This window comes from Peromyscus eremicus, chromosome 9 (assembly GCF_949786415.1).
Source record: "Peromyscus eremicus chromosome 9, PerEre_H2_v1, whole genome shotgun sequence".
Classification (NCBI taxonomy): domain Eukaryota; kingdom Metazoa; phylum Chordata; class Mammalia; order Rodentia; family Cricetidae; genus Peromyscus; species Peromyscus eremicus.
In genome coordinates this window covers 56,604,588-56,631,965 of record NC_081425.1, presented here as the reverse complement: position 1 = coordinate 56,631,965, position 27,378 = coordinate 56,604,588, and the positions used below count along the sequence as shown (strand labels likewise).

Sequence of the window (27,378 nt, the reverse complement as noted above, 5' to 3'; positions counted from 1 at the left end):
CAGCTCACAACTGACAATTGTCTGTAACTCCAGTTCCAGAGGATCTGACACCCTCACAGACATACATTCAGGCAAAACACCAATGCACATAAAATAAAAATAATAAATTTTAAAAAATTCAAAAGCGGAAGGATGGAGATGTAACTCTGCTGGTGGAGTGCTTACCCAGCAGGCATGAAGTCCTGAGTTCAATCCTCAGCACTGCACAACCTGGTCATGCTGGCTCACACCTATAATCCCAGTACTGGGGAGGTGGAGGCAGGAGGATCAGAACTTCAAGGTTATCCTTAGCTACATAGCAAGTTCAAGTCCAGCCTGAGCTATATGAGACCCTGTGCCAAAACAAACAAACAAGAAACCCAACCCAAACAAACAAAATGAAGACATTAGAAAGTGGTTAGGTGCTGGGAGGTGGTAGGTACTTTTAATCCCTACACTTAGGAGGCAGAAGCAGGTGGATCTGAGTTCAAGGCCAGCCTAGGGTATATAGCAAGTGCCAGGAAGTGCTAGGCTATTGAGAGCTACAAAATGAGAGCCTGTCTCAAAATAATAATAATAATAATAATAATAATAATAATAATAATAATAAATTGTCTTTAAAGCTGGGCAGTGGTGGTGCACACCTTTAATCCCAGCACTTGGGAGGCAGAGCCAGGCAGATCTCTGTGAGTTCGAGGCCAGCCTGGTCTACAGAGCAAGATCCAGGACAGGCACCAAAAGCTACACAGAGAAACCCTATCTCTAAAAACCAAAAAAACAAAAAACAAACAAACAAAAAAGTGGTTAGGCACGGTGATACACCCTGTAATTCCAGCACTGGGAGGTTGAGGCATGAGAAGGATCAGTACAAGTTCCAGGCCAGCCAGAGCTAGACCAAGGTAAAACACTACCTCAAAAGCATAGGTAAATACGTAAATAATAAACCATGGAGAAGATGTGCTAATTAGGGCTAAGAGGGAAATCCAGATGAATTAATGATAGAGAACAATTAGCTATTGCTAAACATGATTATTATATCTACTTGTTTTGGTTTTGTAAGTATACTAATTATAATTACTACATACATTTGGTAGTTTTGATAAAGAACATGGAGTATAATTAAGCCCCGACCAGAACTATGCTGTAGTCTTTGACTCATGCCTTTGGATATGCTGGCCTGTGACAAGCTGGCGGTTGGGTAGCAGTTCAGGACCCCTCTCCATAGAGTGGCAGTTTACACTCACTCTGGGTCACAGGCCCGGGAAAGAAAAAGCCATGCTGGTGATGTAGGACTCTTGTGACAATGAAGAGATGCTGGGGAAGCCTAGGGAGAGGAGGGAGTGGCATGAAGCTATTCCTCCTCCATAGGAGGGGGAACACGGTGACACACGTGACCGCACCCCAGATGACTCCAATGAGGGACTTTGATAGGAAGTTCCAGGATCCTTTCAACAGGTTTATGGGGGGGTGGGGGAGAAACAGGTGGGTGTTGTAGTTGGGGGAGCCTGTGCTAACTGAACAGCTGACAGTGGCATGCCTCCTTCCCCTAACCAGAGGACTATCCGAGATGATGATCATTGAAGACGCGTTGTTCCTCTCCTGGGGGAGAGGGGTATGTGGTAGTTGGAGAAGGTAAAGTGTGGAATGGAAAGGTTTGGGGAAGAAGAAAGCGCCTAAGTACGAAAGAATACAAGGGATATTGCGTAGGCCTGCCAGGGAGACTAGCATCTCTTCTGCCCGTCACTCCTGAGAGCAAGCTGAGATGGGGCTCTGTCTGAAGAGAAACGTCCCCAGGGCATCAGCTTCTAATTCGCACAGGGAGCACTGTGAGCTTGCCCAATTCCTGCTTAACCGGTGTGAGTTTGGAAGTCGGCTTTTTCTTGTGTTCTCACGTGTACTGCAGAGATCTCAGGGGCTGCCTGAGACCTAGCCAATGAGGGGCTGCCTGAGATGTAGCCAATGAGGGGCTGCCTGAGATGTAGCCAATGAGGGGCTGCCGAGACGGAGCCAATGAGGGGCTGCCGAGACGGAGCCAATGAGGGGCTGCCTGAGACGGAGCCAATGAGGGGCTGCCTGAGATGTAGCCAATGAGGGGCTGCCTGAGACCTAGCCAATGAGGGGCTGCCTGAGATGTAGCCAATGAGGGGCTGCCTGAGATGTAGCCAATGAGGGGCTGCCTGAGACGGAGCCAATGAGGGGCTGCCTGAGACGGAGCCAATTCCCTAACCACTTTTTGGTGTGAACATTTGTTAGGAGATGGGAATCAAGCTTAGATCTGGTTGGGGATGCTTTGAAATTTCCAAGACTTCTTGGGAAACTTTCAGACACATCAAGAAATCCCCATTACTATTAGTAGTGACAATATTCCATATCAAACAGATCAGGTTGAAAAGCACAAATGCCATAATGCCCTCATCTTATTTAAACTTCAAAGATTTCCCAGTCTGGTATCAACACACACACACACACACACACACACACACACACACACACACACATCATTTTTTTTTCTTCCACATCTTAACAGCTGACCTCCAAAATTCATATAGGGAAGGAGGAAGCTGTCTCCTTGCAGGGAGGCCTTGGTGAGTTTGTAGAGCGGAACACAGCGCACTGGGGGCACAGTCCTGGATGCCGAGGAGGGGCAGCCTAAGCCTACAGTTCTTGAGATCAGGGGAAGAATCTCCTTTGTTACTTCTGTCTGGGAAAGGGGAAGGGAGCGGAGGAGAAGGCAAGGAAGGATGGAGGCAGAGAGTAGAAGGTGAAAGGAGAAAGAGAGAGAAGTTGAGATGGGTCATGGAGGTCATCGGGACAAGAGTGACCCCCTCATCCCATTTCAAGGAAGTATGTTTGCTGCTATGCGGTGTAAACCTTCCATCTCTGTGGTAAATTCTATTCATTTTATACATACAAATAAGATCTTGCAAGTCTCGAAGTCCAGGAAAACAAAAAATCCAGGATGTGGGTGTCAGATTTCCTGGACCTGGACTCAGAGGAGCACAGATGACATCTTTAAAAAAAATTGCTTTTGAGATTTTATTTATTTTGATGTTTGTGTGTTTTGCTTGTGTGTATGTCTGCGCTCCACATTGTGCAGTGTCCACAGGGGCCAGAAGAGGGCCTCGGAGCGTCTGGAACTGGAGTTACAGGTGGGACTCGAACCTGGGTTCTCTGAAGAGCAGCCAGTGCTCTTAACCACTGAGCCATCTCTCTAGCTGCGCCTCCACAAACCCCCCCAACCCCCCAGCTGACACCTCGTTTTGATCTCTCCTTCCCACCAGGGTCGAGTATAAAACACACACACCTTTGTCTCCGTTGGATTTTTCCTTGGAAGTTAGTCCTTGCTTTTCAGGTCCTGACTGGGCTGGGATTTCAGAAAGCTGTTGAGCCTTTAATTACCCTCTTATACTCTCTAATTGCCTTAGATAAGACCTGCTGCTAATTCCAGCCTCCAGAAGGCAATTACCTTCCTCACCTCTTTTCAGGATCACTTTACTCTTAGTATCCTGACCTTTTTTTTTAATGTTTCTCTGAGCATTCTCTTCTTGCCTTGCTGAATCAAGTGGGAGAAAAAAGAAGGAAAGAAAGAAATGTACTCTAAAGCGATTCTGGGATGGTGTGAAAGAAAGAATGGAACAGCCCAGGGTCCAGTTTCAACTCTAACAGTCAATCTCCTGGGGTTTACATCTTCCCGTGTCTACAACGGGAATTTGCATGACAACATTGTTAAAGAGTATTCTAGAATAGAGGGTAGGGAGATCATTCTTGGGGACTTGCCTTGAAATGGGGACCTCAGTTCAATCCCTAGAACCCATGGGGCAGAGACAGGTGCGAAGAGCCAGGAGTGGTGGTGTGTGTTTACAGTCTTAGTGCTGGGTAGGCAAAGATGAGTAGATGCTTGATGCTCACTGGCTAGCCAGCATGGCCTAACTGCTGAATCCTCGGCCAGTGAGAGACCCTGTCTCAAAAAAACAAGGTAGATGACACCTGAGGAACCACACCGGCAGTTACCTGGCCCCCACCGGCAAATGCATATGGGTGCATACACACAACATTCCAGGCTGAATCCTGACTCTATAAGGGTCCTCTGGGTTTCTACTGAATGTGTCCATGCTTCTCTTTTCCCTTTCCTGGAGGCCGCAACTGTGATTACAGTGACAATTAGATAGAATACCAAAGGTAAGCCATTCCATTTGTGAATCCAAATTTTAAGCCAATAATTCTCGTTTACTCTCTCATCTTTTTGTTTGAACTTGGGAAAATATGATTCACTAAAAATGAAGACGTTACAAAAGAGAATTCAAAGTGGTTTCCTCTCTGACAGTCTTCAATAACTGTTTTCAAATTCCGGCAAATTCTCCCCATTTTTTTTTTTTTAATGATATCCATTTGGTTTGGATTTGCAAAGTTACCCATTTCCACAGGAGAGATTTTTAAATCCTTTCTCCACCAAGGAAACACCTGGGGAGTTCATTTGGAAAGAAGCAGAAAGAATGTGCTTATACTTGGACATGGCATTGGGTTCTTTTCCTAAATGATGTGACTGTGGGTGAGTTACTTAGTCTTTCTAAGCCTCATCTTCTCCATCTGTAAAATGGGAATCATGGTTTATCTTGCTGGGTTGTTATTGGCACATAAATGTAAGGTATAAATCAAGGACCGTGTTAGTTTCTTTCACTGTTGTGATAAAATACTTTCACAAAGGCAATTTAAGGAAGAATGGATTTATTTGGCTCACCATTCCAGGTTACAGTCCATCATGGCAGAGCTCACAGCATTCAGTGGTTTTTTTTTAGCCCAGTGTTTCAAAGTCTTCCATATTCCTTCCACAAAACAGTTCCAAAGGCCTAAGAGCCACAGGATCAGGTTTACACAGCAGCAAAACATATTTTTTTCTTTTTTTGTCTGCTCTTCCAAAGGTTGTGAGCCACCATGTGGTTGCTGGGAATTGAACTCAGGACCTTTGTAAGAGCAGCCAGTGTTCTTAACCTCTGAGCCATCTCTCCAGCCCAGCAAAACATATCTTGATACTGATTTCTGTCTTTGATTTTTTTGGTTTTTCAAGACAAGGTTTTTCTGTGTAGCTTTGGAGCCTGTCCTGGAACTTGCTTTGTAGCCCAGGCTGGCCTTGAACTCACAGAGATCCGCCTGGGTCTGCCTCCCAGTGCTGGGATTAAAGGCGTGCGCCACCACGCCCAGCCTGTCTTTGTTTCTTTTTCTGATGTTGTGATAAAATACTCTGACCAAAGCAATTTGGGGGGGGGGGTATTTAGCTAGCAGTTCTGGGTTACGGTTTATCATTGTGGGGAAATCAAGGCCCCAGGAACTTGAAACAGCTGATTACATTGTATCTACCATCAAGAGCAGAAAGCAATAAGTGAATGAGAGCATGCTAGCACCCAGCTTACCCTCTCCATTCTATGCAGTCCAGCATTCCCTGCTTGGAATGGCCCCACCCAGAGTCAAGATTCGTCTTCCCACATTAATTAAGACAATTCCTCACAGTTAGACTCAGAGACCCAGGTCCCAGGTGACTCTAGATTTTGTCCAGTTGACAACTAACACAAGTACTTACTATAGTAGCAGCAGCTCCTACACCTCCATTACACACCATCTTTCTTGTTTACTTTGCTGTCTAAGAACAGAGTAGGGGACTCAGATAGCCTAGGCTCAATGCCCAGTATCACTATTTTTGTAGCTTGGAAATTTAACCCAGAGCACTTAAGCTCTCTGGGGACTATTTCCTCATCTGGAAAAATGGAGACAGTTAACGGGACTGATACAGGGCTGGGAGGAGGTGAGACATTTAACATAGTTCTTAGCTCAAAGTGGGCACCAGCCAGTAGTTGCTAGTCATGGTAATATGCACGTCACACCCCTAATCTGAACAGCCCAGATCTGAAATGCTCTGTGTCCTCATTTTGTTTCTGTTCGCTGTATACTATACCCTGACATTAAGCAGCTTAAGGGAGGAACGGTTTATTTGGCTCACAATTCCCAGTTACAGTCCATCATTGCAGTAAAGCCAAGGCAGAAATTAGAAGCAGCTAGTCATATCCATAGTCAGAGAGAATAGAAACATGCATGCTTGTTGGTGCTCAGAACCTCTGTACACTTACGTGGGCCAGAACCCAAAAGCAATGCCACCCACTGTCATTTTTGTTTTGTTTTTTGTTCTTTCAAGCTAGGTCTTTCCACATCAATGAAGGCAATAAAAACAGACCCCCGTAGACATGTCCGTGGGTCAACCTGATCTGGACAGTCTCTCCCTGAGACCCTTTTTCCAGGTGATTTCAGATTGTGTCAAGTTGACAACTAAACTAATCATCACACTTTCTGAGTGACACCAGGGAGAATTCTATACCTGACCTCCCAGCACAGGTCACAGTAAAAAAATTAGAGTGCGTGGAAAATATCCCATAAACTCGCCTTTGGGATACATGTATAAGGTGTATAAAAAACATCAATGAATTCCCTTTGTGGAGTCAGAGCCCATCCCTAAGGTAGCAAATATTGCAAAACTAAATACTTCTGCTCCCAAGCATTTCAGATGATGATGACTGTACTAGCAGCAGCAGTTAAATACGGAATCACACCTGGGACCACAAAGCAGGTGTGAGAGACAGCTGCTGAGGAGCAGACAGAGGAGGAACTGGAGGAGAGACCAGCCTTGCAGCCAGAGGGCGGTGGCCAAGGACTCCAAACAGTGGCGGGGGGGGGGGGGGGGGGGGATGTTCAGGCTATCCCCATCTTGACCCAGTATCCTTTCCTTTTTGCTCTGCCTTCTGAAGTGGGCGGGGCTGTGCTCAGTCATGTGATGTGCTTGCCTTGCCTCCATGAGGCGGTAAATTCAATCCCCACCTAACCTGAGTTTGGGGGCCACATCTGTAATCCCAACAGTCAGGGGATGGAGAGAAGAGAATTGGAAGTTTAGTGTCAACCTTGACTCCATGAGTTCAAGGCCAGCCTGGGCTAGAAGCCCTGTCTCAGAACAAAGTAAAAGTGAAGTGCAAGCCATATGTTTTCTGTGTCCATATGGCCTTTGCCCCACTGTGTGTTTGGATATGTCTGTATATTATGTGTCTATGTACGTTCCCTGCACTGGCTTCTTGGCACTCACACGCTTCACTCCGCCCTTCCAAACCGAAGCACGAAGTGCACTGAATACACACACCACTGCTGGTTTTGGCTGTCAGTGTTGATGCCTAAAAGGACAAGCCTGGGCCAGGCAGTGGTAGCACACGCCTTTGATCCCAGCACTCGGGAGGCAGAGGCAGGTGGACCTCTGTAAGTTCGAGGCCAGCCTGGTCTACAGAGTGAGTTCTAGGACAGGCACCAAAACTACACAGAGAAACCCTGTCTTGAAAAACCAAAAAATAGGGCTGGAGAGATGGCTCAGAGGTTAAGAACACTGGCTGCTCTTCCGAGGTCCTGAGTTCAATTCCCAGCAACCACATGGCGGCTCACAACCATCTGTAATGAGATCTGGTGCCCTCTTCTGGCATGCAGGCAGAACACTGTATACATAATAAATAAATAAATCTTAAAAAGAAAAACCAAAAAATAAAAAAATAAAAAATAAATAAGCCAGGCAGTGGTGGTGCACGCCTTTAATCCCAGCACTCGGGAGGCAGAGCCAGGCGGATCTCTGTGAGTTTGAGGCCAGCCTGGGCTACCAAGTGAGTTCCAGGAAAGGCGCAAAGCTACACAGAGAAACCCTGTCTCGAAAAACCAAAAAAAATAAAAATAAAATAAAATAAAATAAAATAAAAATAAATAAAAGGACAAGCCTGGGAACCCCGTCTAGAGCCTGCATTTCTCCTGTACTGCTAGGAGAGCTCACTGCACGTCCTGTCCGGTTGTCTCCCTTGTCACACTAGATATGATGAACGGCCTTGGCATTTCCCGCTCAAGGGGCTTCCTGCTTCTCTGTCACCAAACATTTAGACAGATGCCAAATGGTTATTTAAACCAAAACAAAGTAGCATCCACTTTGGATCCACCAGAAAAGAACTCTGCTCGTGAATTATATGTTATTATTATAGGCGTATCTATGATGACAGGTTTGAATCACAGCTACCACAGTGTTTATATATGAATGTAGATAGCGGGAGGAATGCATGTGTGTGTGCATCTGTGTTTATGTAGTTTGTGTATGTATGTACGTGTGTATTTGTGTACACAGGTATGTGCATGTGTATATGTGTATTCATGTATATGTATGTGAATATATGTGTATATGTGCATGTGTGTCTATGTATGCATGTGTACGTGTATATGTATGAATGTGTGTACATATGTATATTTGTATGTATGTGTGCGTGTATGTATATGTATGTACGTTCCGGCTATACCCCAGTTTCCTTTCATCTTTGCTTTGCCTTGTAAACTGGGCGGCTGTGGCTCAGTCACTCATGTGCTTGCCTAGCGTTCATGAAGCATTCATACATGTGTATGTATGTATATGTATTGTGTTAATGAATGTGTATGTCTGTATTTATATATATGTACGTATATGTATGTTTGTGTGTATGCATGTATGTGGATTTGTGTGTGTATTGTATGTATTATGAATTTTTAGAATTTGTGTGTTTATGTTTGTATATGTGTATTTATGTGTATACACATGTATTACACATGTGTATGTAAATGTGTACTTGTATATGTATGTGTATATTATGTATTTGTGTATGTATACATATGTATTTGTGTGTGTCTGTGTGTATGTATGTGTGTGTGTGTCTGTGAGTATGTGCATATGTGTGTGTGTGTGTGTCTGTGTGTATGTCTAGCTTGTCTGTGTGTGTCTGTATGTGTCTGTGTGTCTGTGTATATGTGTCTGTGTGTATATATCTTGTCTATGCATGTGTGTGTGTGTGTGTGTGTGTGTGTGTGTGTGTGTGTGTGTAGCATTTGGTAATATGAGGCTTCACTGAAAATCTGGAAGCCAGTGTGCTGAGATATGGCTCTTGTGAAGCAGGAGTCATCACGCCGCTGTCTGGGTTGTGTGGCCCATGCATGTTTTGCAACATGTCTGCTTTATTTCACCTACTTGGATGGCCAAGAGGCACAGACTTGGAGTCTTGGGTTAAAATTTCAAAACCCTGGCTAAGTTTCTCTCATATTCCTCCGCAGCTGACGGTTGCCTCAAGATAACCAGAGAAAGCCGTGCTTGAGGCATGTTCAGGTGGTGCTGATGGTTTCTCCCTAATACGTCCTACACACACACACACACACACACACACACACACACACACAGTGCGGGAAGAGGACACCCTCTCATGGTGCTGATCAAAGCAGGGTCCTGCCCAGAGCAGGGACAGGACAGGAGTCTTCCTTACAGAAGAGCAGGGAGGTCGGCCCAGCCATCACCCCTCAGGGATCCTGCCCCAGAGGAGCTCCACCTCAGTGAAGATTCCTCCCTCCATGAGCTTTCATCTCCACGGATGGTCACCACTGATGATCATCCCGGTTTACGTGACTCACGCAAAAAACCTTCTGCTTTTATGATTTTCAAATAATAATAATCCACATTTAGACACAGAATTACCTATCACCCCGAACTAGAAGTCATAGTACAATATGGAAGGGATATAATTCCCAAACATTGAAGGGGGTGGAGATTCCTTCTGCAAAGTGAAGATCTGCCATGTCCCCGCTGTCCCTCTGACACAGAATCTCATTACTGGCCTCGAACCAATGAACTCTAATGATTTTCCTGCTTCAGCTTCCGGAGCAGTCGGGACTGCAGACGCAGGCCTGTGCTCGGCTCCGCCACTCTCTTTACTTCCTGCCCCACACACACATTACAGAGTGCTGGGAAGATTAATGAACGTCTGATTCCAAGTACTTACACTGATGGCCGCTGGCTTTCTGGAAGAGCTCCTAGGACACCTTACGTACTATGCTTAGCTCTGTATTTCCTCCTCCATACTCACTAAGTGCTGTCGCTCTCCTCATGGGTCCATGGGCTTCTCTGATGGTGGTATTCGTATGGCTGAACATTTCCAGGTGGCTGCACATACATGAAAAATTAAAAAAAAAATAGCTACAGGATAAAAAATGCGGGTCTGTGGACCGACTTATTCATACAGGCTGTCTCTTGCTTGTCGCTTTTCGAGGGCACTGTTATGTCTTGGGTCTCTCAGCTTCAGCAGCCTCTGGGGCCTCTCACCCACTTTCCCAGCATCCAGCCTAGCACCAGCATGTTCTGTGTTTATTTCAGCGTCTCCCTGCTGCGGCCATTGCTGTGCAGTAGAAGGAGACACTAGGAGGGGTCTCGCCGGTTCAACAAGTGTTTTGCAGGGATTGGACGAGGCACTAGGGACACCACCAGGATAAGGCACAGTTCCTGCCCTCGGGTGGCTCACAGGCCAGAGGGGAAAGCTCCCAACTAGGGAAGAAATAACTAGGTATCCGGGGTAGGTCATTGTACCAGTCAGTATTCGTTCACTGAGGCCGGAAACTCAGCAGACATGGTAGGGTTGAGGAACCCGTGGGTCTCCCAGTGAACCATTCAGAGGAGGCCTGAACGGAAGAGCCAGACTCAGGGGGAAGAGCAGATGGAGAAGCAGATCCAGCCATGATGAGGTAGGCACCAGCTGCCCAGGAAGTAGGCCAATTCCAGCGAGTCTGTGTTGAAAGCCTGGACTTACAGCAGCTGTGGTCAGCTGCACAAGGAGGGGCCATTTACCATTCCATGGTGAGTGGGGGATGGGCTGGTGAAGTGCCAGGTTAGCTGAGGAGCTGTTGGCATTGATGGCTGCTGGGGTGGGGTGGGGGAACAGGAATCATTCATTTTTCCTCAGTGGTGTGGCTGCTGGTGAGTTACCCGTGTTCAGTAAACACTCATTAAATGCATTGGAGAGTTATAATAATAAAAAATTTAAAAGCCACAAAAGTAGGAGAAGAAAGGGTTCAGGCGAAGTAGGAGAGGGTTAGAGAGGGCAATAGGGGGTGAATATGATCAAAATAAATTACATGCATTATGAGATTATCAAAGGATAAGCAAAAATATTTTTTAAAGAGAGGAACAATAACTAACACTGTGGTTTTGTGCTGACACGTGTGTGCCATGTGCACATGTGCACTTGTGTTCCCGTGGGCAACACTTGTATTTTATGTGTGCATTTGTACCTGTACTTGTCGTGAGCACTGTGAATGCACACAGTATCTTTAGAAGGCTATACAGCAACAGGTAACCTTGGTTGGCCTTGTAAGAGGGAAGAGAGGGGAATGAATGGAGGGATCTCATTGAGCCCTTTCTCGTCTTTTGAGTGTTAAATTATGCAGAAATGTAGCCTATGCAAACAATGAAGAAGTTCTATTTTTAAAGAAAGGGAGGAAAACAATCTCAGAGGCCCACTTGGAGATGCCTGTTAAGGAAGAAGCTCCACGGAGGAGGGAGGGTTAGTGCAAACAGATTCGACCTAAGGTGCTCAGGGGTCAAATGAACCACGTGAAATCAGGACTTCTGTCACCTTCCTAAAATTGTCCCTGTTGCTAAGTTTATGTCTGAGAAGGTAGACACTTCAGGGGTCTCAGGGGGAGGTAGCCAAGATCAGTAGGAAGGAAAAGGCTTGGGGAGCCCTGGGGTTGGGATGAGGGACATTTCTAGTTATTTCAACCACAGTCAGATGTTGCAAACCAAGATCCAGCACTCTAAGGTTTTTATTCTTTTATTTATCTCCCCTGTTTTTCTCTTAAATTTTATGGCTCATGCCTGTAATCCCCTGAGAGGCTGAGGCAGGAGGATCGCTATGAGTTTGAGACTAGCCTGTGCTATGTTGGTAAGTTCCATGTTAGCCTGAGCTACAGTATATATGACTCTGTCTCTAAGACACACACACACACACACACACACACACACACACACACACACACACAGCAAAAAAGCAGATATTAAAGTCTTAAACTGGGTCTGGGGAGATGGCTCCGTTGGTAAAATGCTTGCCTTGCAGACACAAGGACCTGAGTCTGATCCTCAACACCTATGTAAGGTGTGTTTGTGGGGGAAGCTGGTCATGGCGGTGGACTCTTGTAATCCCAGAGCTGGGAGAGTGGAGACAAGCCGACCTTTGGGGCTTCCCGGCCTATCTCACTAGGCAAGTTCTAGGCCACTGAGAGACCTTGTCTCAAAAAACCAAGATGCGTGCCACCTGAGAAATGACCCTGGAGGTTGTCCTCTGGTTTCCACATGTGCATCCACACACCTGCATGCACACACGTGTGCACACAAAGGCATGCACACCCGCACACCTATGTACACCTACATACACACACCCAAAAACCAAAGCAGACCAAAAAACAAAAAAAACAACACACACAAAAAACAAAAACAAAACAAAACAAAACAAAACAAAACAAAACAAAAACGGGTCTTAAACTGAAGGAACCAGGACAAGAAGGAGAATAGACATAAGAAAACCAGCTTCCCAGAACTGCTCTCCGCAGGAAAGAGAAAGCCCACAGTCTGGACGGTGGTGACAGTTACTGTGGAGGAGCAAGGCAGGGCAGCTCCTGGGACCTGCCACCGTGAAGAAGGAGAGTGGCGAAGAGCCTGCCCAGGCCTGTGGCTGCCCCGGGCTCAGGAGCAAAGGGTTCCTCAAATTCAGTGACAGATAAGCAGGGCTCAGTAATAGGATTAAACTGCAAGTGTTACAGGTGACGACGGGGACGAGCCCATTCTTGTTATCGTGAGAGCCGGCCTCGTCCTCATCCAGCAGGCAGAGCTTTGTCTTTACTGTTCCCGACAGGGCACAAAGGAACACTCCAGTTTGTTCTGTTGCCCTGGGTGGATCTGCAGACAGCTGGAAACAGTGGCTCTATCCTTGGTTGATTGGTTTTCTCTTTGTGGTGTTGAGGATTGGACCCAGGGCCGGCCTCCCATGTGCTAGGCAAGTGTTCTACCATTGAGCTGTGTCCCCAACTCTCTTTTTATTTTTCATTTTGAGACAAGGTTTAGTTAAGTTGCCCAGGCTGACCTAGAACTCTTTATGTAGCCTAGGTAGGCTTTGAACTAAGGATCTCGGATCATGCACAGACTGGCCTCTATAGGAATCTGAATACTGAAAATGTCAGACGGGAGAAGGTTATATGCTCTCATCCCCCTGCTCCCACTCTTAACATTGACCTTTTGACCCTTTGAACTTAGCCACTTGCTACTTTTCTGGCGGGGGGGGGGATCACCATCCAATATGTTCTGCACCTCTGTAGACAACCCCTGGGGAACCAGTGAAGTGCAGGACCTCAGCTTTGCAGGCAGGGAGACCAAGACTCACAGAGATAAATACTGATGTGCAAGAGCAAGCAGTCAAGGCGAAGGTAGGGGACTCAGTAATGTTCTAGGATCCCACTGATGGAGGAACCCCAGAAGGTGAAAGCGTTCAAGATGGGCAGGCTTGCTGGGCAGTGGTGGCGCACGCCTTTAATCCCAGCCCTTGGGAGGCAGAGCCAGGAGGATCTCTCTGAGTTCGAGGCCAGCCTGGTCTACAGAGTGAGATTTAGGACAGGCACCAAAACTACACAGAGGAACCCTGTGCTGAAAAAACAAAACAGAACAAAACAAAACAAAAATATAGGCAGGCTCATGCACACCTGTAATCCCAGCATTTGAAAGGCAGAAACAGGAGGATTGCTATAAGTTCCAGGCCAGCTTGGGCTATACAGAGAAATGTTAGTCCAAAACACAATAACAGGGCTGAGGAGATGAGGAGATGGCTCACTCCGTAGGATGTTCTCTGTGCAAGCATGGGGACCTGACTTTGATACCCAGCCAGTGCCACATAAAAGTTGACAGTAGTGGCTGGCCTGTGTCTGCAATCCCAGTGCGGTGGTTTGAAAGAAAATGGCCCCTAAAGACAGTGACACTATTAGGAGGTGTGAATTTGTTAGAGTAGGTGTGACTTTGTTAGAGTAGGTGTGGCCTTGTTGGAGGAAGTGTGTCACTGTGGAGGTGGGCTTTGAGGTGTCAAATATGCTTAAGCCACATCCAATGTCTCAGTTCACTTCCTGTTGCCTGCAAATCAAGGTGTAAGACTCTCAGCTCCTTCTCCAGCACCATGTCTGCCTGCACGCCACCATGTCACACCATGATGATAATGGACTAAACGTGTGAAACTGTAAACCCCCCCAATTAAATGTTTTTTCCTTTATAAGAGTTGTCGTGCTTGTGGCAATAGGAACCCTAACTAAGACATCCATCATATCCATAACCCCAGCTCTGGGGAAACAGATGTGAGTGGTGCTTCCTGGCCAGCTAGTCTAACTGAATCAGCAAGCTCCAGGCCAACAAGAGACCATGCCTCAGAAGTCAAGGTGGAGAGCAGTTGAGGAAAATAGCTGAGGTCGACTTCTGGCCTCCACATGTACATGTGTGTGAACACATATATAATTCATCTGAATCTCCAGATGTAGTCATGCATGCCTATAATCCCAGCACTCAGGAGGCAGAGGCAGGAGGATCAAGATTTCAAAGTGGCCAACCTGGGCTATATATGAGACCTTGTCTCAAAACAAACAAACAAACAAACAAACAAACAAACAAACAAACCCCCAGACATTCAAGCTTCTAGGAGAAGGTGGACCTTGAAGGATGAGTTAGCTGTAAGGAATTCAGGCAGGTCGGAGGTGTGGGGCAGGACCATTCTACATGATTCGTCCTTGAGGGACAGTGAAGGGGCAAGTTAGCTGGAGGGGGACAGCAAGTGACACCAATCACTGGCTTCTGAGTCAATGAAAATAAAGAGTGAGATTTTCCAAGATTCAGAGGAAGCCTGCACACATCTGTCAGGGTGTAAGATGGATTAGTGATTCCACAGTGATCTGCCAAGATTGGGGGGTGGGGGCGGGGCTTCGGCCATGGGAATCGTCTTTCATCACTGTGCAATTGGAAGCAAGGGAAAGGCACACTACTTACCTTTTGTTTGTTTGTTTGTTTGTTTGTTTGTTTGGAGTCAGGTAGTCTAGGACTGTGTAGATCAGGCTGGCCTTGACCTTTCGGCAGCCCTCCTTCCTCTAAATTCAGACATCCAGGATTATAGATGTATACTATCATGCTTAGCTCTAGGGCAAACTTTTTAAATTTAATTTATTATTTGAGATTGGGTCTTACTATGTTGACCAGTCTGGCTTCAAATCCACAGAAACGTATCTGTTTCTGCCTCCCGAGTGCTCGCCTTCAAAGGCTGACTTTATAAAGCACTTCCCTCTTTATGGCCTCAAGCTCAGATTGTCTTATCTTCTTACTCTCTGTTCCTCCCTCTTCCATTTCCTGCACACCGCCAGATGTCAAGGAGAGATCTGTTGTCACTGTGAGTTTGGGTTGGGTTGTCGACCTGGGCCATTTGCCTTGTTCCTAAGTGTGCATGCAGATGAGTAGAGTGAAAGGCATGGAACCGTGCTGGTGTTCCCTGGTCTAAGATGCAGAGGTCTCTGGAGCTAGCTGTGACACTGTGCTGTGTGACTGTGGGCTGTAGCTATCAGACCTGTTCCTCCGTTTCATTGGCTGGTAAAATGGAGATTGTGAATGCCCCTCTCTCTCCCTCCCTTTCTATCTCATGATTTTCTTGAGGATCAAATAAAATGTGGTGGGGACTGGGGAGATAGCTTAGTCTATAAAGTGTTTGTCTTAAAAGCATGAGGACCTGAATTTGACCCCCAGCACCCACGTAAAAAGCAAAGTATGGTAGTGTGTACTTATAATCTCAGCATTTAGGAGGTCAAGACAGGTGGATCCCTGGGGCTCACTGGCTAGCCAGCCTAGCTTAACTGACGAGCCCCAGACTACTGAGAGACCCTGTCTCAAAAAACCAAGGTGGGTGGCCCTTGAAGAATGAAGTCAGCGCCCTCGTGTGTGTGTGTGTGTGTGTGTGTGTGTGTGTGTGTGTGTGTGTGTATGTGTGTGTGTGTGTGTATGTGTGTGTGTGTGTGAAAGCTATTTTGAGGGTGAAGATTTACTAGTTATATAGTTCAATCTATGAAATCTGCATGGGAATGATGTAGGAAATTTTAGAAATCCTCATCTGCCTCATGACTGCATTACGTTGCATCATATCATTACAAGAAGTTTAATTGTATGACCTCCTTTGACACTGTAATAGCCTTCCCGCTAATGGTACTTTTTCTTCCCTAGATGTCCCTGAGTTCCCATCCGAAAGTTCCAGTTTGTCTTGCCTGGCCTCTTCATCTGCCAACGGGACCCTCAGATCCTGAAGCAGCAGCTACGATTCTCATGGAGCACTTTCCGAAACACCCTGGGCTTCAGTCATCCCCCTCAGAGGTGCCAGAGTTGAAGCTGACTTAAGGATGGAAAAGGACTTTTCTAGAAATGACAAGGTATTCTTCACAGATGAGAGTTGGATTCTAACTAGTCCCTCCATTAAACTCTTTTGGTTTAAGTACCTTGTTGTAAATGGTCCTGTGGGTCTACTGTATCTCAAGACAAGAGAATGGATGGCAGAAATGGTAACAAGTGCCAATAGATAGGTTGGGTTTGATGAAGGGATGTCTAATGGCCTCATGGGTAATACTGGGCAAGTCAGGGTCCCAGAAGAAAATGACACTCCCAAGCCTCCTTGAGTAGTTGGTAAAGGAGATGCTTAGAATGTTGGGGTTGTAGCACAGACCGAGAGGTTTTGACAACAGAAATGTGTTTGCTCACAGTCTGAACACTGGAAGTCCGAGATGATATGTCAGCAGGTAACGCCAAGGTCTCCTCTCTCCACTGGCCATCTTCTCCCTGTCTTTACGTGACCCTCTTTTTCTAGGTCCTGTTGGACCATTCCAATGGCTCACTTAACCCTATTCATCTGTCTCCAAGCGCAGGCTCATTCTAAAACACTGGGAGTTGGGAGTTCAGCATGTGGATCTGTAGGGGGCGTGGTTCAACCAGTAACACACGCTGTGGGCAGGATTAGGAGACTCGAAATAGGATGCTATTGAGGGGGGCAGCAGTGAGAACCTTTATCATCCTTTGGGCCAAAGAGACCAAGGGAGAAGGGAGATTGGAAGACTTGGAATCCAGCTTCTGCTGTGGCCTTGGAAGAGAGGCTGGCAGACAGGATGTGTTCGAGGTGGCAGATGAATGCAGGGAGGGAGGCGGCCGATACCCAGTCTTCTCTCTTAACACCCTTCCACACTCCTGGCAAACCCCATCTGGAAGTAGAGGCAAAGATCCTTGTGGTTCAGCCCTTAGCTGCCAGCCTCCTGAGGCAAGAGAGCAGAGTTGGCGAGGCTGAGCAGAAAGTCTGGGTAGGTCAATGGAAAATAGCCAGTATCATGGAGGAAAAGAATACAGGTCTGGGACCAGTGAGATCTCAGCGGGTGAAAGCATTTCCTGTACAAGCCTCAAGACCTAAGTTCAGTCCTTGGAACCCACGGTGGAAGGAGAAAACTGACTCCTAAAAGGTGTCCTCTGGCCTCCACACACATCAGTCCTCCCACCCCCTACCCCCCCCCCCCCATCCCAACAATAGAATACATGTCTGGAAAAGTCAATTGGCATTTAAGCAATTTAAAAGAGCTTTGGAGTAACTGGAAAATGAAACAAAGTTGCTTAGCCACAAAGACTTGAGTGCTACTGTAACAGGCCCCCAGACCTTAACACAACCGAGACGCCATGTTAAAGGCACCGTTCCCATCTTAAAACCCAGCACACAGGCCCCAATGCCTGCCGCCATGGAAACAAAGACCTAATCCATCAAAGACCTAGTCCATAGTTCCAGAAAAGTCCTTAAATGTGCTGACCTTGATTTCTGGCTTCTGTAGTTCTGCTTCTCGCTAACTGAAGTGTGACAACCAGGATGTGGTTTTTTTGCATGAAAGACAAACTGTTAAAGCTCAGGGCTGCATGATTTGGGCAAGTTCCCTATGCAGCCGCCAGCCAGCAATAATGACTTTCTTTTTTGGCTTTACAAGTGTCCGTGTGGTCATCTCTGGTGGACTTACCTCGCAACACTGCCTTCTACACTAAACCACCTACCCATGTACCTACCCATCTCAGTGTCCCAGAAACTGCTGTTCTAGGATGCACAGTTACCTAAGTAAAACAAAACGGAAAAGCAGAGTTTGCTGTTATAGTTTGAGTATGAAGTAGCCCCCCAAGAGGCTCATGTGGTCCTGAGGTGGCAAATCCAATCACTGGGAAGTGATTATATCATTAGGGTCTGACATCATCGGTGAGTTAATTCATTGAGGAGTTTATACCAAATGTGCTTTTAGGAGATGGGGACCGGTTAGAGGGAGTAGGTCCCAGAGGTCATACTTTGAAGGGTCTGTCTTGTCCTTGACCCCTTCCTGTCCTACTCTCTGCCCTGTTTGCTACAAGGGGAGAAGCTTTGGCTTTCCCCATGCTATTCTGTCTTGTTGTGCATGGGCCCAGAATCAATGCAGCCAAGTGGTCAGGGACTGAAACTCTGATGCAGCAGTCAAAATGAGCCCTTCCTCTGTAAGCTGTTTATTTTAGATGTGTTGTGCAGAATTGAAAAGAATGGCAAACACAGCCATCAGTTGTGATGCCAGACAATTCACACACACACACACACACACACACACACACACACACACACACACGATTTAGAACAATGGCCCAGACTGATGGTACAGAATGAAGTGGTGTGTGTCCCAATGATGGGTAGGAACAAAACAATTGAGTAAGAATCACCTCATTTGTGCCACCTAGGGTGACATGAAAGCATCATTCCACATTGAGATCTTGTGTCTCTCCCATAGGAAAATGGTCCTCTTCTTGGATCCTGTGTCCTCATGGTCAGCCCCCAGCAGCCATGAGCAGATGGAGATGCTGCGTGGTCTGCAGCTGCGCCTGCCTCTCTCTTTATCCCAGGGAACCTTTTAATCGTGTCAGAAGCCAGTTAGACTCTGGGCCTGTTTGAACGGGTCAGGCTGGAGTCTGCCACTATTCCCTTCTGGAATATGAACCAGAATTGTCTGGACCGAGAATTATCAAGGTGAAGAAGGACTTACCTATACCAGCCACTGCAGGTGTGGCTGTCTTTCACCTATGTATTCCCGTCTGTCAACTACCCCAGACTTACTACAGTGAGCGGCTGATTATTTTCTTCATGAACCTGAAGTTTGGGCAGGGCTCTGTGTGGAGAACTTGCCTCTGCTCCCTTATGAAGCCCTTGGCCCTCCCAATAGAGGAGTGAAAGATCTGTTTCCAAGATGGCGGAGGGCCATGGTGTGGGCCGTCTACTAGGAGCTCAGTGAGGGCTGAAGGCAGATCCTTTGTTCCCTTCACAGGGCCTGGGGTTCTGGAACATGGGGGTGAGCCAGGTGGGCCTGAGTCACCTTTGAGGTTCCAGTCATGGAGGTTCATAGTGTCACTTCTGTTTAGTTGGCCAGACGGTTGTTCCGTTTTGGAAAAGGGGACACAGACTCTGGAGGGTTGCCAGGCTCTGGACGAGCATACTGATTTCTAGGACACACCACAAACACCACAATGGACCTTGTAGAGGTGTCCTATGTGCAAATAACCTACCGTTTTCATATACAATATTCCAAATAGCCCCCCATTTATTTCTGTTGATCTACCTGTATTTGAGACAGTCTCATGTATCCCAGGCTGGCCTTGAACTTACTATATATCTGAGGATGATCTTGAACTACTGATTTTTCTATCTCCACCTCTTGATGCTGAAATTACTGGCCTGGTGGACTACCACGCTCAGTTTATGAGACACTGAGGTCAAACCCAGAGCTTTGTGAGTACTGGCTAAGCACTGTACCAACTTCTTAATATCCTTAGCCCCTACCACTTATTATCTCTGTAGGTGCTGGGGATTGAACCCAAGATCTCATACACAAGCTAGTACCAGGGAGCTATGTCCCCAGCCTTTCCCATACATTAAATCATTTCTAAATGACTGTAATTCCTAACACAATGTGAGTAGTTGTTATACTGTGGTCTTTGTACGGTGATTAAAAAGGACGGCACAGATGCTCAATACGGATACAACCATGGCTGCATGCTACATGTGTGTCAGTGATATTGTGATAACTTTTCCTAGCGTGTGTGTGTGTGTGTGTGTGTGTGTGTGTGTGTGTGTGTGTGTGTGGTTGGTAGAGCCTGAGAATGCAGAACCTGTAGATGCAGGTTGTGATTGTAAGAAATAAACCTGTTCGTTCTTAGGCTAAGGAGCCCAAGAAGCTGAGGAGAGCAACCATTGCAATGCAGGGCTCCTTGAAGAGAGGACCTTGAACAGAGCTCGAAGAGAGGACAAATAAACCACTCTGTGAGGAGCTGCAGAAGGGATGGCCAAGCAGAAAGACAGGGGCCGATCAATAGAAGCGGCGGGGGATATGCCAGGGGGATCGTTTCCGAGCTAGAAACGGGACAACGAAATAGCCAGAGACCCGGGGCGAAACCAGGCCTGTCAGTCATCGTGGTGTGCCCAGGCCTGTCTCGGCTTTGGTACTCAAGGCCCACATCCAAGGGGCTGGGATATGTAGCTTAGTGTGAGCAAGTGTGAGCCCTGGGAATGATTGCCAGCATCTCCAGAGCAAAGGGAAGGAGAAGGGGGGAAGGAACGGAGAAGGAGAGAAAGAAGGAGTGGGGGTGAGTATAAAGGAGGATAAGGAGGAGATGAAGAGGAGGAGGCAGGGGAAGAAGAGGAGGAGAGGGGGCAGAAGAGAAAGAGGAGGAAATGAAGGAGGAGGAGGAGGAAATGAAAAAACAAAAACAAAAACCCGAACCATTTCCAGGAACCCCTCAGTCACTATGGGTCATTCTGGAGACTGGACCGTCCGTGAAGGCGGGAGACCACAGGAGTTGGTCTGAGCTGCCGTGAGGTTGGGGAGAGAGCTGGAAAATCAGGTCCCAACCGGAAACTGAGCCCTGCCAGGAAGTCAAGGCGTCACCCTAGGTACTGAATCGATAAGGGATAAATAGGAAAGTGACCTGGGGAGACTGCGTGTAGAGGGCTCTGGTACCCGGGGAGAGGCGCTGGGCAGAAGACTGCCGGTCCCAGGGCCCCTGCCTGTCTCCAGAGAGGACGGTGAGGAGTTGAACTGCAGTGGTCGGAGGGAACCAGAGGAGACAGACTCAGCAACAGCCAGACTTAGAGATACAGAGGTTGGCGAGAGTGACTCTCTGTGCCTGGCATGGGCGATTGGAAAAGTCTGGGGAAGTAATGAGGGTGGTTTGGAAAGGCCTTCCCACACCACCCTGCCCTGGAATGCAAACAAACAGTTCCTTCCCCTGCAGCCTGTGTTGCTTTGACCGGCCTCGTGCTGGGTGTGCAACTGTGTTGGACATTCCAGGGACAAGGGAAGCCTGTGAGAAGTGCAGGGTAAGCGGGACGTTCTTCTGGGGCCTGCGGGGGAAGCTACAGACTTCAGAAGCCGCTTGCCCACTCGCGTGTAGCTTCCACAAGACCCTTAGTGGGAGAGAGGCGGGGAGGGAGGGAAGAAGGGAAGGGCTGGCGCCCTCATGTTACAGAGGGGAAATTTAGGATGGAGGAGCAAGACCAAGCAATGACTCTGAATCAGCAGGCTTGGGATGTGACTCTCATGGGTTTGACTCCAAAGAACAGCTCTCCCACCACACGGTCGCCCCGTAGCCACAAGCACCTCCTTGAGTGGATATGTCCTCACTTCTCCTGTCGTGCCTCGGGTCAATCCTCATTCAGTATTTGTGCTGGAAAGAGGGTCTTCCTAGGATAGTGAGTGAGTGGAGAAGATGCTGGTGGGGAGACGGGAAGGTTAGGGGTAGTGTTCCCATGGGCTCTCAGAGAGCCCCTGAAGGCTGCTGGCAAGCGTGGAATTAACTGGGCATGGAGGTGCACGCCTTTAATCCCAGAACTTGGGAGGCAGAGGCGGGTAGATCTCTGTGAGTTTGAGGCCAGCCGGGTCTACATGGCTGGGTTCTAGGCCAGTCAGAGATGCATAGTGAGACCCTGTCTCAAACAAAACAACAACAACAACAAAAATAAAACAAACAAAAGAATGGATTGTCAGATCATTTCTTCTTCTTCTTCCTTCTCCTCTTTTTCATACTTTAAAATATCCTATTTATGGGTATGTGCAGGGGGATTGTTGTAAGAAGGCCCGCTCTGGACTGCATAGTAAGACTGTCTTAAAGAGGCAGAAAAAAACAAACAAACAAAAAAAAACAACGATGAAGCTGGAGCCGGGTATCATCTCAAGTATCTTAACCACACACATTTCCATTCCCACACGGACCTTGATGTTTGTCCTTTCCAGTTTTGATGCATCTGTTTGTGACATTCCACCCGTTTCTCTCTGTGTCCATCTTCTATTGTTCGAATTCCTGTAGGAACCTCATCTTTCCACCCTCTGGGATGGGAGTCCTTCACAGGATCCAAGACTCACTCCCTGTTTCCACATTTCTTCTTACTGAGCAGGCACATGACCGGGTGTTTGACGGTAATGCTGTCATCAGAATGTCAGGGGAAGTTGAGAAATTCGCGTTTCTCAGCCGGCTTCTTTAGTCTCGGGCTCCAGCAGAGAAGGGACGCTAGAGGGCGCTCCTTCCCCTCTCTTCCACTTTACAGCAGCATCCAGAAAGGTTTTTCAGTTTTGACTACGTATGCCAGCACCTACGAAAAATGCTCGTTGATTCATTTCAAGTCTTTCATTCCATTCAAATTACCTTTTTAATGTCAGTTTTTAATTTTTTTGGGTTTTTTTTTTGGGGGGGGGGGTTTCGAGACAGGATTTCTCTGTGTAGCTTTAGAGCCTGTCCTGGAACTTGCTCTGTAGCCCAGGCTGGCCTCAAACTCACAGAGATCCACCTGCCTCTGCCTCCCGAGTGCTGGGATTAAAGGCGTGTACCACCAGCGCCCGGCAAGTTTTTAAATGTTAAAAAAAAATGTATTTTTTTATGTGTGAGTGTTTTGCCTGTCCGTGCACCGTGTGTATGCAGTACCCGCCAAGGTCAGAAGAGGGCGTCAGATCCCCGGGAACTGGAGTTAGAGACAGTTTCGCGCTGCCTTGTGGGTACTGGAAATCAGACTAGGGTCCCCTGGAAGAGCAGTGAGTGCTCTTAACCGCTGAACCATATCTCCTGTCCCTAAGGCCAGTTTTAGACACAGACTCATCTTTTCCCACAGTGCCCCGCTGAAGTTCAGAGAACCTCCCAACCAGGCAGCTCCAAGTCAGTAGGGAAAGGGGGCGTGGCTGCAGACAAAGCAAAGACCATCATCCCTCCCGCAGTGGGATCGTGACCTCGCCTCCCTTGCGTATCTCAGGACTTGCTTTCTCATGTATGTGCCTTACATCCCAGATCCTATAATTCTGGGGGCAGATGGGCAGGGGTGAGACAATCTAATGTGACCTAAGCTGCCGCCAGACTACCTATGATACTGAGGCTGGCTTTGAACTGACCACCCTGTCTCTAACATCCTAAATTCTGGGATTTCAGAGGTGTGTCACCACACTCAGTGACAGGCTATCCTTTACCATTCCCTGAAGAATACTATTTGTCCCTCCCCTTTCTTTACAGCAAGATGGTTTTTTTTTTTTTTTTTGTGAGTCAGTCCGTTAGCTTCCTGTTGTGCGCATCAGCGTCTACCCTCAGCCTTCACTGCAGGGAAGCCACCCTCTTACAGCGAGTGAGCATAATTTCCTCTCGGGGGTGCTCCTTTGGCCACCTCCAGTGGCCTCTCCTCCGTTTTCATCCTCTCTGATCTTCCTGCAGCATCTGCTGTTGCTGAGTCAGAAGCCATGTCTTGCTCCGTCGGCCCCCTTGGTTTCCACCTGTGCACCACAGACAGCTCTAAGCCAGATTCCTCTCCCATCGTGCCAGTGGGGACTTACCCTTGATCCATAGGGACCCTCTGCTTCCTCTATGGGCTCTCCTTTGCCTTCTCTGTTGGCTCTGAGAGGCTTCGATGATTCCCAGGTCCAGCTCCAGTGTTCACCCTCCCCTCACTTCCCGCCCCCCTAGACCAGTCGTGTCCACCCTGGGATGTGCAGTCATGACCTCCAACTCAGCAATCAGGGATCTTCAGGGACCTTAATTTCTTTCTCTGTCCCATTTGTGTGTGTGTGTGTGTGTGTGTGTGTGTGTGTGTGTGTGTGTTGCATGTGAATGTATGCGTGTTTCTTTACTTATGTGTAGGTTAATGTGCATGTGTGTGTGAACATACCTGTGAAGGCCCAGGGTTGAAGTCAGAAGTCATCCTCAACCTCTTCCTCTTTATTCATTGAGACAGGGTCTCTCAATCAAACTCCGAGCCCACTGATATGACTCTAATCCCATTAGCCTGTCAGTTGCTCTAGGAATCCCATGACTGTGCCTTCAGAGCCTGGAATTCCAGAGGGAGGTTTCACACCTGCCAAGTGTTCATGTGAGTCTCTGGAGCCTGTTATGTATACATATACCGAAAGAAGAAAAACACCGTTATTTGTTGGTTTTGGGACCTCCTGGGGGTCAAGGATACACATGCCCTTCTGTATAGAGTGCCCAAGTATTGTTTTGTTTGTTGAGACAGGGTTTCTCTGTGTAGCTTTGGTGCCTGTCTTGAATCTTGCTCTGTAGACCAGCTGGCCTCGAACTCACAGAGATCTGCCTGGCTCTGCCTCCCGAGTGCTGGGATTAAATGCATGTGCCACCACCGCCCGGCAAGTGCCCAAGTATTTGTAGATCATCTTCATGCGGCTGGCCTCCCTTCACTGCAGTGAGGTGGCAGACACCTGGCAGAGAATGGGCAGGGAGGGCTCAGGGTGGTCTGGGGGTGGATAATACTGCGACTAAATGGGCTTTTTTATTTGCTTGGGTTTTTTGCTTGTTGGTTTTTAATTACATTTGTGTGCGCACCATGGTGTGCATGTGAAAGACAGAGGACAACCTGTGAGTGCTGTTTCCCTAGTACTCTGTGGGTTCTGGGGATAGAGCTCAGATCCTCAGGCTAAATAGCAAGTGCTTGGATCCTGATTTAGACTCCGAGACAAAGTCTTGCTATGCAGCCCAGACTGGCCTAGAATTCACTGTGTAGCCCAGGCTGGTCTCAAATTTGTGATCCTCCTGTCTCAGCCTCCTCTGTGGCTTTGCTCTCTGATTCCTGTTCCACGGTGCCTTCTCTCCCATGATGGACTGAGCCCTTTAAATCCATGAGTTAAAATAAATCTCTCCTCCTTCAGGCTGTTTCTGTCCTGTATTTTGCCACAGTGGAAAGGAACTAAAACAAGCAGAGCAAAGAAAACTGGACGAGCTTCTCAGAGGATCACACGAGTGACTTTGTAGATTTTGACAGAATACTGTGTTTGGGCCAGGGAGATGGCTCGGTGAACAGGAGTGCTCACTGCAGCAGCTTGAGGGCCTGAGTTTGGATCTTCAGCACCCACATAAAAAGCTGGGCATGAGTATGCATTCCTGTGATGCCAGGGCTGGGTGGGGAGCCGTGCAGGCTGCAGGATGCTGGGGTTCGCTGGCTGCCAGCCTTGCTGGAAAATGGCAAGCTCCAGGTTCAGTGAAAGATCCTTCCTCAAAGGAGTGAGGCGGAGAGGGGTAGAGGATGCCCACCCTTCTCCTCTGTCCTGTTCATGTGGGTACACACACACACAGATTCTAGTCTTGATCATTTTATTTTCTAAGTCGTTCCCATGTTAGTCAGCTTGCCATCATTATAATGAAATGCCTGAAGTAATTAGCTTATTAAAGGAAAAGGTTTGTTTTTGCTTGTAGTTTTAGAAATTTTAGCTCATGAATAAGATTCTCCAGCTTTATGTGGTGCGGGTACACATTATGGTTGAAGCACATGGCAGTGCAGAACACTCACCTCGTGGCTTGGAAGGACAGCAGAAGAGGAAGACTGGAAGGGTAGCCTGTGCAGAGCTCCTATCTAGCATATGTGAGGTCCTTGGATAGACCCTTTGCACTAATTTAAAAACCAAGGATGAAAAAGAGATCCAAATAACCCAAATACCTCCCATCAGGCTACTCCTTCAACTGTACTATTGTGGGGAACCACACCTTTAACATATGGGCCTTTAAGAGACAACATAAAAAAAAAATCTGGCATTACTCCACTTCACTACATAAGTTCTTACCCAGGCATGGCAGTGCACTCCGGGGGCATAGACTATGGGTCTCTTGTCAGTTTGAGGCCAGCCTTGATCTATACAACAAGTTCCAGGTAGTCAGGGCCACATAATGAGATATTGCCTCATAACGTTTTTTAATACAGTGTGTGTGTGTGTGTGTGTGTGTGTGTGTGTGTGCTTGTGCATGCATCTGCTTATACATGCACATGCCACAGTGTGTCCACATGACACAAGCAAGTTGGTTCCCTCCTTCCACCATAGGTTCCATGTAGGTGGAAGTTTCTGTCCTGCCAGCAACTCTCAAATACCCAGCAGCTGCTTCCCAAATTGCCACACAGAGGCTTATATCAATTATAAATCCTTGGCCGGTAACTCAGGCTTATTACTAACTAGCTCTTACACTTAAATTAACCCATAATTCTTATCTATGTTTAGCCATGTGACTTGGTACCTTTTCTCAGTATGACAGCTACCAGCTTTGAATTCAGAGTTTTATCTGCATCTGCCTCATTAAGGCTGGGATTAAAGTTCTGTGCCACCACACTTGGCTAGCATCTATATTTTTAAAATAATGTATTTATTTTTATTTCATGTGCATTGATGTTTTGCCTGCATGTATGTCTGTGTAAGGGTGTCGAGTTCCCTGGAATTGGAGTTACAGACAGTTGTGAGCTGCCCTGTGGATGCTGGGAATTGAACCCAGGTCCTCTGGAAGAACAGCCAGTGCTCTTAACTGCTGAGCCATCTCTCCAGCCTCATGCATGTATATTTTTAATAAGTCCAGCATGGTCTACATAAAGAGTTCCAGACCAGCAAGGGCTACACAGTAAGACCGTATCTCAGCAACTCCCAACAAAAACACCCCAGCAAACATGAACAGGGGTTGAAACACTTTGAAGTCAATGGGAGTGGTGATGGAAAAGTTGGGGGAACCCTGGATACGTGACTCTGGTGTTTATTTGGAATACATGTTTCCTGTAATTCGTTCACAATGGAATTTTGATGTGTTTCATTTCATCTTCAAAAAACAGCAATATTTTTCAAGAAGGAAACTGACCATATAATTGACATGAATTACAAAAATCACAACTACTAACACATGCCCAGAAAGAAACCAAGCCTCCAAATAAAGCTTCATCTGTTATTGCCAAATATTTATTATTTATACACTGCTGGCTCATTCCTTTTGTCATCCACGAATGCTAGTGGATCAAAGGTTGGGTCTTCACTACTAAGAAAAACAAGAATCAGGGGCAGGTTTGGGGGGGGCATCTTCAAATCCAGCAAGTTTTGGGGTTGTTTTTGTTTGTTTTTTGTTTTTGTTTTTGTTTTTGTTTTTGTTTTTGTTTTTGTTTTTGTTTTTTCGAGACAGGG

General features: G+C 47.1%; 1 protein-coding gene across 1 annotated transcript in view; it reads left to right on the top strand.

Annotated features, from left to right (window-relative positions):
- Positions 1–16,379, top strand: part of Fbxo16 (F-box protein 16) — a 52,737-nt gene extending 36,358 nt beyond the window's left edge. Inside the window, exon 8 of the mRNA XM_059274364.1 lies at positions 16,112–16,379. Coding sequence (XP_059130347.1) covers positions 16,112–16,282 — 171 coding nt within the window. The 3' untranslated portion in view covers positions 16,283–16,379. The remainder of the gene's footprint in view (positions 1–16,111) is intronic.
- Positions 16,380–27,378: the final 10,999 nt, after the last annotated feature.